Below are 13355 nucleotides of genomic sequence, written 5' to 3' on the forward strand. Positions count from 1 at the left end.
GAACAAAACCACCGCTGGGGTATCGGCCCTGAGACGGCCCACCCACCTCATTGAGCTCTCCCCGCATTTACTCGTATTCGTTTATGTATTTATTTCTACGCAATGTCGTCACACGCAGAGGTTCACGGGCCCACCGCACAGTCAAGATACACAACAGTTCCGTCACCCCAGGCCCCTGCGAGGGCACCTGACCACCATGCCCCCTCCCTCCCACGCTGCACCATGTGCCTGGGACGGCTCCGTGTCACCCTCTCAAGCACCCCACGGAGAGAGAGGACCTACGACTACAATCACTCCCCATTTGACTCACGAGCAAACCGGTTGACGAGGAACTAGTGTGAATGATATCGAACGATCGGTGCGGTTCAAGTAGAGGAAGTGGGCTGCTCGGGACCCGGATTTGGGGGACCTGAACCAATGTGGTTGCAAAGAGCAGTCTCCAGGCCGTGCTGGCTCGCACACCAGCTTAGTGTGGTCTGTAGCGTTCAAAGTCTCTCTGCTACCAATATATATATATTTAAATCAGAACTCACGTAAAACTCCAAATGTCTGGCTTTCCTTAGTGAGGCATCAGATCGGCTGTTAGGGCAATGTGGGGCCCCCATTCCCACGGGTCAGTAACTGGCTGGAGCTGCAGCCCTTCGACCAGGCGTGTGCCCGACTGTGACACAGACCCCACCATCCCCTACTGCCCCGCACCGCGCCGGCTTCCCGCTTCTGCCTGCCGGGCCTCTGCGGGCGTGGGAAACTCTACCCCCGCTCTGCGCCCCTGGAATCACGGTAACACGTGGTGACAATACTTGGTGTCTGTCTTTTCAAGAGCTCCAAGGGCTCTTTACCGATGAACTCACACCATGTCTTCTGACGCAGGAGGCCATGGTCTTGACCCCACTTACAGACGGGGAAGTGGAGGCCTGCAGAGAGTGTGAGCTCGAGATCCCTCAGCGTGGGAGCTGGAGAGTGCTGTGCGGAGTCTGGGGTCTTCAGGAGTCACAGCCAGTTTTCCATCCTCTCCCCACCTCTGTTACTGCTCCCTCAGGAAGAGGTGGGAGAAGAGAGGAAACTCGCTCCAAGGAGGGAGGGTTTGATCAGGCCCGAAGGGGAAAAGCAGGACCAACCTGTCCCTTGGCCCAGGAGGCGTGACGCCTAGGCCCTAGGACAGTTAGGGACCCATGGAAATGTTTTGATTTCTTCTAAAATCAGCGCAGCCATTAAATATTTTAGATTATTATAATATATAATATAATATTAAATTTTGTGGCAGTCGGGGCTCATGGAGGCAAGAGTGCCCAGGGGCTCGCAGAGGTCACCCTCTCGCCAGCTGCCTGGAGTGGGAAGACACAGGCCTGGGCCTGCGTCCAAAGCTGCGTTTCAATCCTGTGGGGGCCAGAGGTCCTCAATCTTGAGGACAAACAAGAGTCACCCCGACAGCTTATCCCAGGTCGAGCGGCCTGAGCCCCATCATCAGACTTTCTGACTCACCAGGCCTGGGGCCCAGGCCCCTGCATTTCAGCAAGGCTGCAGCCCCCACCCCCCCGGGGGGCCTGGCCCACGTGGTCCCCGGCACCCTTTGGGGGGTCCAGCTCTGAGCCTTTCCCGTACAGAGGACCTTCCAACCTGGCGGCCCCCAGCACCTCTGTGGGGTGGGCGGCGGGTCAGCTCTGGCCCCCGGGGGCCCCTGCAGCTCCGACACCGCTCCTCACCCCCACCGCCTTGTTCCTAATTGTCCCCCTTGGCCCGAGGGCCTGTCTTTTCTAACTCGCCTGGAGGAAGGGGCGGTAATTGAGGTGCTGCTCTCCCTGGCAGGACTCTTAGAGCTAATTAGAGAAGAGGACCTCTGGGCTTGTGGTTATTTTTTAATTGTTTGTGGATCCAACATAAAAGCTAATGACAGAGGAGGGAGGCTTAGTTAGCAGTGCGCGCCTGACTTCTAAATTTGTCTAAGAGGTCATTTGCAATTTGTTAACATTTTTCACAAGGGTGAAGTCAATTAGCAGTTTCCCCACACAGGCGCCCAGAGGCGGGCGGCGGCAGGATGGACAGCAGAGCCGGACGGGCTTTTCGGAAGCTTCTCTCAACCCTGAGGGCCTGCACCTGAAACTTGGGAGCTCCCCCTGTGCACCTGTAACGCACCCCCCCCACCGCCATTCCGCTCCAGGCAGGCTGGAGCTTGAGCCCCTCTCGGGGGAGAAGGCCCAGCAAAGCCAATGGACACGACTGGGGACACAACGCCTTGTAGACCACTCAGGCGTCCGCTGTGCAGGGGTCCTGGCATCTGGGGACAAAGTGAGTAGCAGATGGGGCCTCCCTGCCCCGTGGGGGTGGCAGAGAGGGCGCCAGCATCTGGCAGAAGCTGAGGAGGGCCCCCTTCAGCCCCACAACTCCGCCCGTGGACTCGACCCTGAGGAATCTCTCACACAGGGAATGAGGAGCCACCTGGATGTCCAGCGATGAGAGACGAATACACCCACCCAGGGGACCAGGGTGACATTTGCAAAGGTGTAGAGTGAAAAAAGCAAGTCGCCATGCAAAGGGATTTATGTGTTCTGAAGCCACACGAACAAATTAATACGCGTTATTTATGGCCTCTAACGGTGTAGCGAAGACGGGAAAACCTGGATGGAAAGGATGTGTATTCCAACCTCAGGCTGGCCTCTGAGAGCAGAGGGAAGGGCGTGGGGCTAGGAAGGGCTGAGAAGGGGCTTCAAGCTGTATTTGTTCTATTTTATTTTTTTAATAAGGGCTCGGGCGCAAATACAGCCAGGGGATAAACTTCGTGAAATCCGAGTGGCAGGTTCATGGACTTAGGAAGCTTCCAAACTTCTCTGGGGTTTTGGAGAGTTTCCTAATAAACACAGAGGAAAGGCGTGGCGGAACGTTTGTTCCTCCGGAAAGCGGGGGTGCGATCATCTTTTGGCTGATCAAAACTTTTGACTGAATGCAAACGCTTCCTTATTTTCCACAAACACAAGACAGGCAACGTGTAACAAGACGCCAGGAGCAGGCATCCCAAAGCAATAATTCAGCTATCAATAAAGCAGTTTCCCCAAAACCCCACGGTGCCTGAAATGTAGGGCCTTCTGACTTTGTGGTAAGACGCCCTGATTATTATAGTGGGGTGAATAGTGGGTGCCCCCCAACAAGGATATGTCCTCCTAACCCCCAGAGCCCACGAATGTGACCTGATTTCAAAAAGCAGGCTTTGCAGGTGTAACTAGTTTGGGGATCTTGAGGTCAGCTCATCCTGGATTATTGGGGTGCGCCCTGAATCCAGTGACATGTGTAATTATTGGAGACAAAGGAGAGAGACCCAGACACACAGAGAAGAGGCCGTGTGAGCACAGAGCTGAGACTGCAGGAGTCAGCCCAGGAGCGCCCGGGGCCACCAGAGGTTGACGGAGGCAGGGGGGTTCTCGCCTAGAACCTTCGGGGAGAAGGGGGGCCCTGTGACAGTTTGAGTTTGGATTTCTGGCTCCACATTAGGAGAGAATTTATTTCTGTTGTGTGAAGGCACTAAGTTCGTGGTGATTTGTGACGGAAGCCCCAGGACAAGCTTAGCGCCCGACAGGTCCAAGCCCAGGGAAGAGCTGCACATCTCCTGTGTCGGCTGCTTCCAGGTTGGGGATGGATCATAAGCAAGCCAGCTCTTCTTTTCCATGCAGTGAGGTAACAAGCATGTATTGAGCACCTACTGCATGCCAGGCCATGCTAGGCACTGGGGACACAGCAGTGAGCAAACCAGGCAGGGCCCAGGATCTCCCTGTGCCGTCTCCCGCCCTCCGCCGTCTCCCGCCCTCCGGCCCCCACCCCAGAAGCAGCGTGCACTGCGTCGCCGTGTTTCATTTTGTGTCCTGCTTCCTCTCGGTGTCCCGAACACCCGGCGTGACGCCCGGCACAGGCGGGCACCAGGTGAGCACGCAGAACAGGACAGAAGTGACAGGTAGGACCTTTGAGGTCAAACCCCACTCTCCGGCCACGCGATCATAGACAAGTGTCTCTGGGCCTCAGTTTCCCCATCTGTAGAAAGAATGTTGCTACTAGAGGGTCATTCTGAAGGTCAGGGAAAAGGCTGTGCACGAGGGCCCATCCCCAAACCTGGCTTCCGGAGCTAACGAAACGGATGCTGGTATTATTATTTATCGAATCTGGTGCGGGCGCCCAGGGGGCGCATGAAAGGCCCCCTGCATCTGGCCTCCAAAGGGAAAGGGACTGAGTTGGCCCCTGAGCGCAACATGTTCAGCAACACGCTTTACACTATGAATTCTTTTGCGTGGGGGTCTTGCATGGCAGCAGGGTAGGGGGCTGTGTTAGGCGCGAAGCCTGGTTCTCCCCACAGGACCAGCTCCTCCGTGCCCCACGTCAGAGGGGCAGAGCCAGCTGCAGCCCAGAAACCCTCCAGCTGTGTCAAGGCCGGGGCTGCGGAGGCCGGGGCGCCAGGCCCACTCCCACGCTTTGCCCACCGACGCAGCAGGTGAGGCCCGGGTCTGGAAAAATCAGAAGCGGGAGAGCGGGAGCTGGGGAGGCCCCGAGGGGGAGCAGCCTGCGGCCTCGTTAGCGCTGACCCTGGCACCGAGCCGCTCCTGATGGATGGGGTTCGGGAGGGCCAGGCCCCAGGGGAGCACGGCCCTATCCATTATGGGCCCATCAGCGCCTCCCTGAGCCCTCCCTGCTCCGAATGCCGGAGCCTCGGGCCGGGAATAAATCTCTGTCTGGGCCACAGGAGAGTGGAGGGGGAAAAAGGCAAAGCATGAAAAATGTCTCGTTCCTGGCTCTGGCAACAAAGCCGCCTTGGAGGAAGGAGTGAGCAGGAGTTTGGGGAGGTGGGAGAGGATGCAGCAGGAGCAGCTGGGCAGGGGTCCCAGAGAGGAAGGGGGAGAGGATGGGCCCCCCCACCTCCTCCCAGCTACTCCCCCTTCCTGGGCCTCTTTTAACAAAAGGCCATCCAGGTCAGGTCCATGGAAGCAGGCTGCCCCTGGGGAGGGGCCCCCTGTCGGATCCAGCGTGGGGTGTCCCAGGACCCGGCCTGGCAGTGAGGTGTAGGTCTGGGGTGCTGCCAACACCTCCGCGAGCATGAGGGTCCTAGAGTAAACTGCCTGGACCTGAACCCCCCAAGCTTCCACGATCACCTGTGAGCTCTTGCTGCAGGGACATAACCTCTCCCTGCCTCCGTTTCCTTGTGGGAGGTGGCGGGCTGCAGGGAGGAGATACTGAGTCACTCTGCGGAAGGCTGGGTCCCCGCTAAGCGCTCGCCAGCACCAGCCGCTGATTGCTGCAGTCTCGTTCGCGGAGGCCGTACCATGGCCAAGGACTCGCCTGGACACAGGCGGCCTTGTGGACGGGGCTCAGGATGAGAAAGGATTTCCTCGCCCAGGCTCTGGCTCTGCCCCCTGGAAACAGGCAGGCTGCAGGTGTGGACAGCGGCTCTGGAAGGAGACGTCGCTCAGATCCTGGCTCTGTCACTGACTGGCCGTGTGGCCCTGGGCAAGTGCCTCTCCGAGCCTCAGTCTTCTCATCTATAAAATGGAGATGATAGTCCCTCCCTGATAGAGTTGTCGGGATTTAACGGAATGATGCACTGGTCCGCTGTTGAGCGAGGGCTCTGCCGCAGGAACCACCAGTCCTGCTCTGCAAACACACACACCGGTCCTCGTTTTGTTCTCTCGAGGCTCTGAGAACAAAGCCGCTCCACTGTCCTTGTTTGGTGTCATGTTCTTCGTACATAGTGGTTTCTCCTCCTTCCTGCTGTCTCTGGGCCTCCCCTAAAAGTATGGTGCCTCATATTTTTTAAGTTGATGCTACAGTGTGACCTGAGCAGCAGAAGAGTAGGAAGGTCACCTCCCTTGTTCTGGACTTGCTACCTCTAGTAATGAGGCCAAGGGACACATTCACTCTTTGAGGCAGCATGGCCACAATATTGATTCATAACATCAACCACAGGGGAGCAGAGCAGAGCCTGTTAAATGACACAGGACTCTGGTTTTATCATGTCCTCTCTGGTCTCAAATGGACTGTGTGTGTTCACTTTCAATAACTCTGTCTCAAAGCCCTCAAAGGCCCTGAACCATATTTCTCAACAAATACTTATTGAGTGCCTACTGTGTACTAGGCTCTGATGATGTGGCAGTGGACAAAACTGACGTTGTCCCTGGCCTCCAGGACCAGCGTGTCCAGGAAAGCAGAGAACTATTCACTGCCACTATCCAGAGCAGGTCGGCCGGGTGTCTCGGCCAGCAGGATGTGCGTGCTGGGCGCGGGGGACCTTGCGAGATCCACATGCTCCCCCTTGTGGTCAGGCCGGTTTCATTCAGCCAGCATTCAGGCCACCAGTAAATCTGGAGTTGGTCTCCCCATTCAGAAACTGTCTTGGATCCCCGGGACAGGCGTCCGGGAAGGGGTTTATTATTATTTTATGGGAGTTTGGGTGGGCGGCTTGGATTTTGGCCGTCAGCTCAGGGAGAAACAAAATAACCCAGAGTGATTGATGGGCCCATTGTAAATTTGTAAAATAAATCAGCTTGGCAGGAAGATTCAAAAAACCTGTCAGGCAGCAAACATTTTTTAACAGCCTGTAAAATTTCCTCCATCCTTCACATTTGTCAATGTCAGGCTGATGCTGCGTCTGATAGCTGGGCGGGCAGCAGCGCAGACAGAGGGTGGGCTGGTAGCATTTCCTACCTTTCTTGTGTTTCTCCTTTCTCCATGGTCTGAATGCGTTCAGCGCCAGGATGGGGGGTGGGTCTGGACTAGACGAATTGGTGGATGAACCAGGTTTTCTGCCGAAGTTGCACATCGCTACCGGCTTCACATTCAGATTCCAAAGTGGCCACTTGTTTGTGGGTTCATTGGACAAGTGTTTACTGAGGACCTCTACAGCAAGGGCACTGTGGTCAGCACCGGGGATGCTGAGGTGCGCAAAGCATGCTGGGAGCATCCAGTGCAGTGACAGTTCTGTGTCTCCCATCAAGGAGTTTGTCTATCGGGAAGTGGGGAGCCACCAAAGGGGAAGGGAAGAGAAAGGGCACATCGGAAGGGAGGCTCATTGTGTTCAGAGTAAGTTTAAAGCTTTAAGAAAAATATAGACAGAATGGTCTTCCACTCTCTCTGTATATGGGTATAATCAGATTCTGTCTCCGTCCCCCTCTAGTGCAGAGGACGCTTGGGTAACATCTCCACCCGTGTCACCTCCATCCTTGTGTTTGCTAGGCAGGTAGGGCAGGGCCACGGTCACCATCACAAGTGTTCAGACCAGACCAATCCCTATCGCAGAGCAGAGCAGCCAGGGGCAAATAACTTCACCTCTCTGACCCTCTGTCTCTTTTTCTATAAGATGGGATGTGAGAGTCCCAACCTGGCACTCACTGAGCTGTTCGGAGTTATTTAAGGAGAGGGTGCCTCGGAGGCGCTCAGGCCTAACGTGTAATTATAACAACAATACATAGCTGTCCTTATGAGTTCAGAGCAGGGGCCTACCACCTTTCATCTGGCCCATGCCGTACACAGACGTGCAGGGGGGGTTGTTTGCTTCTCGGCTGAGTGATGGATCTTCCTGCTAGCATCCTTGCCTTGCGTGTGGCATGAGGCTCCCAGGCAGGATAGTGGCAGAGCCTGGGTGCCCAGAATCTGCCAGGAGCTCCAGCTGCTGCCCCGCACCTGCCGCTCCTCCCCTCCCCGCCTCCCTGACTCATCATAATCGACAATGCTGGACCAATTAGGAGTAGTAACAATTAAGATGTGCGGAGGGCATGTGAACATTTGCAAACACTTATTAAAATGCATCAATAATTAAGTGCTTCTTTAATAGTTACATTTCTGGCCTCCAGACATATCTGTTTATGAACCTTGGGTCGCAGCATGCTTGGAGATCTGTGTTACAGCCCTACACGCGGGTAATGAGAATTTAAAATCCTTCCCTGACTTGAAGTCTGAGATTTGACAGTGAGATGGTAGAGCGGATAATGCACGGGCTCTCTCCAGCCGCCTGATCCTAGAGGTGTGGTCTTCAAGCCGGCCAGCCAGACGGGGTACAAATCCTGCTCTGCCACCTTGCAGCCAGAAGCTGCACCCCCATTCCTGGCCGGAGAAGCGAATACCTGCCTCATAGGATTGATATCAGCATTAGCGATTCCACGCACCAAAGTCCTGCCACGTAAACTCAGTCCAGAGCAGCCTCTTTCAGTGGTGGCCCCTACCTCTTTCGGAGGAGCAAAGGAAGCAGCAGTTAGCGGAGGGACCAGGATGGCCAGTCTACACTGGGGGGCTGCAAACTTAGCGTCCCCCAGGACCAGACAAATAGCAAAAAGGAGAGAAGCCAGGCTGGGTGGGATGGGCTAGATGGAAGAGCATGCATAGATTCTGTCCAAAAGGGGCCCTGCCTCCTGGCCCCAGCCCCTGGTGCCAGGCAGGGGTGCAGACCCCGGTTGTCCGACTTCTGACTTTTTAGGGGAAGCGGGAAATCCAGGTTTTTATATGAAGTCTCCTGATTTTTTAAAATGCGGCACCTCATTCAAACTTTATAATTACTGCATGGGCCGATCATCGCTGTGGGTCGACTCGTCCGTGGCCCCAGCTTGTGACCGCAAGCCCACATGGGCTCTGTTTCCCGATCATTGCTTGGGGCCCCCCTTCTTTTAGCCACACCAGCTCATGAACTGAAATGTACCTTTCCGATGTAGTGACAGTCTGCAAAAAAATCGCTGTGGATCGGAAACCAAATCAGTTAACTGGAAAGGAAATAATTCAATAAGCCCAAATTCAGGTTTGGATCGCATCTGGTACGGAGAGGCTGAGGGGGCGGGCGGGCAGGTGGAGGCGCGCGCCGGCCCCCCACCCGTTATTTTGTGTATCGTAAGATACATGAAGGGCAACAGGATTTGATATCGGGGGGACAGGAGGAATAGCTGTGGTCAGAATTTTATCTCGCGTGGCACTTGGCCCACTCATTAGCATCCCTAGCTTGGCGTGAGTTTTCTGTGTCTTTAGTCTGAGATGGGACTTTATTATTTTTTTTTAACGTATCTGTACTTGTGAGTAAATGGCACTCATTTGTTTCTTTGTCTATTTATTTATCGGACCAAATCGCCCCAACAACTCCTCGGGTAATCGTGTGTAATCAGATTTGGTTTTTTAACATGCTTTTAAAGTAAAGAAATAAATACAATCGAGGCTTGTAAAAGGTGATCATTAGGAAATGAGCCTCGGCCCCATAACTTTAAAGTAATAGCCCCATTATGGAGAGGGGCGCTCCTCTTTGAACTGCTCCTTGCACTTACGTGGTGAGGCGGAGGGGCTCTGCAGGCAGGCTGGGCATCTCGGTAAAAGCTTTTCCAGCAGCCACTTAACCTCCACTTAGGAAGAAATAAAGCGGAATTGATGCTGATTTGGGCCTACTTTGGGGGATATTTTTGCTCCGTAAAAGCCCTTTTGCTTGCAATTTGCTGAGCTGCCCTGTCACATGAGAAAGGGCTGCTGTTGATAAAGATAAAGGTTTATGGCCACGATATTTGCTGCTAACAGCAACCTAATGCAGCATTTTCATTTTTGTGCAATTAATGTTAACGTCTGCTACGAAAATTGTCATTAAATACCATTTTAAAATCCATTCAATTTGCATATGCAAAGCCCATTTACCATCACAGAAGATATAGCCGGCACTTCATCTCGTCCTTCCCCTGGAATTGTAGCCACTCGGTTTTATAGCAATTTAAGATTTTATATTGAAAGCCAGATGATAATGGATGTCCTTCCTGAGCCCAGCTGACTTAAGCTTTTCCGTTGTACGTGGAATAACGCAGCCCCAGGACCAGCAGCTATGGGTGTTCGCACTGCACCTCGGTCCCGAGGAGGCAAGGTATGGAAAGGAGCACTGGACAGGGAGTCTGCCCGCCTGGCTCTAGGTCAGGCTTTTGTCAGGTCACAACTTGCTCGAGAAAGTCTCTTCACCTCCCTGAACTTCTGCTTTCTTGTTTTACTTATTTTATTGTTTTTTAAGGTTTTATTTATTTATTTTAGAGAGAAAGAGGGAGGAGGAGGAGCAAAGGGAGAGAGACAAGTAGACTCCGCACTGAGCACAGAGCCTGACACAGGGCTCGATCTCACAACCCTGAGAGCATGACCTGAGCCGCAATCAAGAATCAGATGCCCAACGGGCTGAGCCACCCAGGCGCCCTGTTCATTTTATTTTTTACCTTTTTTAAAGGAAGTTTTATGGCCAATGTGGGGCTTGAACTCATGACCCCAGGATCAAGAGTCACACGCTCTATCGACTGAGGCAGCCAAGTGCCCCTGCTTTCTTGTTTTAAATAAGGGCTTTGAACTAGGTGATGGCAATGTTTTATGTCTTCCACAATTTTTTCTTAAAGATTCATTCACTGATTTAGAGAGAGAGAGAGTGGTGGTGAGGGGCACAGGGGAGGGAGGCCCGAAGGGGGGGCTCGATCTCACAACCCTGAGATCACCACCTGAGCCGAAACCAAGAGTCGGACACAACCGACTGCACCACCCAGGGCCCCTAAAATTGTGTTTTTAAATATAAGCACATCAGCTTGAGAACCCATATCGGGGAGGTCAATTCATTTCTCCCTGCCTAAGCTGGACAAGTAACCGTGCCGAGCTCCTGCACGGGGTTTTAAAGACAGGGAAGGGAAATTGGCATAGAGATCAAACATAATCCGGGAATCCTGGAATGCCGAGTTACTGCTGTAACACCCTACTTACGGATGAGGAATTGGAAGCCTTGGAGGGGAAACAGCCGGGGGCCATGCTGGGACTAGACCCCCAGGCTGACTCCTAACCAGAGCTGCTCCCAGAAATCATACTGTCCTGGAGACACCGGTGACCAGCCCGGATCTGGCACATAGTGGGACTCTCTGTCCCTCTGCACTCCGGGCAGTCTTGGGAAACCTTGCCTTGCCTTGGAGGGACTGACTGGGGCCATTACTTCAGAGGCGGGCGAAGGATGGTGTGCAGATGATGAGTTAATCCAGTCTAGAAATGACTTTCCAATGTGTCTCCAGTGTCACAGTCCAGGTTTTGAGGGCTGGTGAATAGAAATGCATTTCAGGCGAGACAGATGTCTGCAAGAGGTGGGAGAGCTTACCGCAGAGATGATGCTGATCTGATCTCTGGGAGCAAGTAGGTTTTACTAGGTAGGGTCATGAGAATACGCAGGGAAAAGCATGCAAAAGTACGGTGACTCACGCTGTGGAAAACACTCCAGCGGTTCCTGAAAAAACTTAACCTAGAATCCCATATGACCCAGCAATTCCACTCGTGGGCAGATGTCCCAAAAGAATTGAAAACAGGGGCTCAAACAGATATTTGCACACCCAGGTTCACAGCAGCACCATGCACAAAAGGTGGAAATGGCCCAAATGTCCATCGATGGATAAATGGATCAACAAAGCATAGTGTATACACACAATGGGATATCGTTTTACCTTAAAAAGGAAGCAAATTCGGACACCTGCTATGGACATGGATGAACCTCGAAGACATCATGGTAAATGAAATAAGCCAGATACGAAAGAGCAAATATTGCATGATTCCATTTATATGAGGCATCTACAGTTTCAAAATCATAGAGGCAGAAAGCAGAGTGCTGGCTACCAAGAGCTGAGGGGAGGGAGGAACAGAGAGAGAGCGTTTACTGGGTGGGGACCGAGTTTCAGTCTGGGACGAAGAGGAAGTTCTGGAGACGGATGGTGGCGGTGGTTCACGGCTCGAATGGACTTAATGCCACTGAACCGGACATTTAAAAATAGTACATCTTACCACAATAAAAAATGATTAGAAGAAAAGTTAAAGATAAGGAACCACCCAGAAAATAAATAAATAAAGTATACTAGCGGAGCCTGAGAAAGTCACCTATCCAGGACCCGTGGGATGGGGGTGGGAAAGTGGCTTGATCCACACAGATGGACCAAGATATTGGCTTCTCAGGCGCGGGCATCTGTGGGGTGGGGGGGTCTTGGGGCAGCTGGATGCCTCAGGCCACTTTTTGCTAGCTGTGAGTGCTTCTGTTTATTTCTACGGTGCGAGGCATAAACACCAGTGATTTTTGTGACGTTTGTACTGTGACATAGTTTGGGTTAGGAAGGCTTGCGGTATCCAGCATCCGCTGGTTTTGTCTGCTCTTGTGTTCTGTTCTCCTCCTTCTGGGCTCAGAACCTCGGTTTCTGCATCTTTTCCACCAGCAGCCCCTGGGGCCTGTGGACCCGGATTCCAACCACCCATCCCCTCCCAGAAGGGGCAGGTGATCAGGCCTGGCCAATCAGGGCCTCAGAATCTCCTGGTCTCAGCAATTGGTTCAGAGGCAGACATGTGACCCAGGACTGGCCAATCAGTGTACTTCACAATCCCTACTCACAGGGGTTGGTTCAGGGAGAGGCAAGGCTCTAAAATTGGACCAAAGAATCTTAATCTCAAGTCTCTGTTGAATTTTCTGTGCCCTTCCCGTGGAGAATGGAACTGTTCTTGGTCATTTTGCCACGTGAGGAAGAAGCTTGTCAGAGAATGAAGCCAGGACTGGAGAGACACACCAAATACTGATAACATCCCTCGATTACCTAGATCAAGCTATGCCTGAAGCTGTGTACCCCAGAGCTCTCAATCATATAAGCCAGTAAATTCCACTTAAAAAAACACCAAGGCAGTTTGAGTTGAGATTTGATTACATGCAACCACATTCTGCTTTTATGGAATGCCATGCGTTCCAGAGCTGGGACATGGGTTAACGTGTCTGCTGCTGAACCAATCACTGTGACCAAGGTTTGTGAGACACACTCATTGACCAGGCCTGGAACACTCGCCCCTTCCTGGAGTCAGAAGTCATGCCCCACATTGTTCCCTAACTCAGTCACCTCTGAGCACCCTCCCACCCCATTGTGACGGATGGAGCCTTGAGTGCCAGCCACCTTACCGTGTGGGGGTCCCAAACGTCATATTTGGTGGGAGAGAGGGCAGTTCCTTCTTGACGTGCCGGTCATCCTGGTCACTGATCCGGATGTCGTTGAGCCGACGGTAGAGGAAGTTCTCCCGAGCAGTTACCAGGCCGGCTTTCACTGCCCCACGGTTCATGGTGATGTAATTCCGGGTCAGCTCGTGGGGACAGGTGGGCTGCGGCTTAAACACGTTCCAGTGTCCGATGGCTGGGGCAGGGAGAGACAGCACCATGGTGCGGCAGTCAGTCTGGGAGGAGAAGCAGTTGGTGGCTCCTGACTGAGAAGAAACCGGGGCATGCACACCTTCCCATTAACCCGGAGCCTGCTGCGGGACAGCCCCGCTTGGCCCGCTGGAAAGGGAGGGGTCAGGATTCCCAGAGATTTCAGAGGGCGCCTGAGCATCCTTTGCAGAGCAGG

General features: G+C 53.4%; 1 protein-coding gene across 1 annotated transcript in view; it reads right to left on the reverse strand.

Annotated features, from left to right (window-relative positions):
• Positions 1-13355, reverse strand: part of CFAP77 (cilia and flagella associated protein 77) — a 125857-nt gene that overhangs the window by 41206 nt on the left and 71296 nt on the right. Inside the window, exon 3 of the mRNA XM_045770963.2 lies at positions 12917-13145. Within this exon, the coding sequence (XP_045626919.1) occupies positions 12917-13145 (229 nt within the window). The remainder of the gene's footprint in view (positions 1-12916; positions 13146-13355) is intronic.

This window comes from Ursus americanus, chromosome 18, assembly GCF_024610735.1.
Source record: "Ursus americanus isolate L20-20 chromosome 18, mUrsAme1.1.p, whole genome shotgun sequence".
Taxonomy (NCBI): Eukaryota; Metazoa; Chordata; class Mammalia; order Carnivora; family Ursidae; genus Ursus; species Ursus americanus.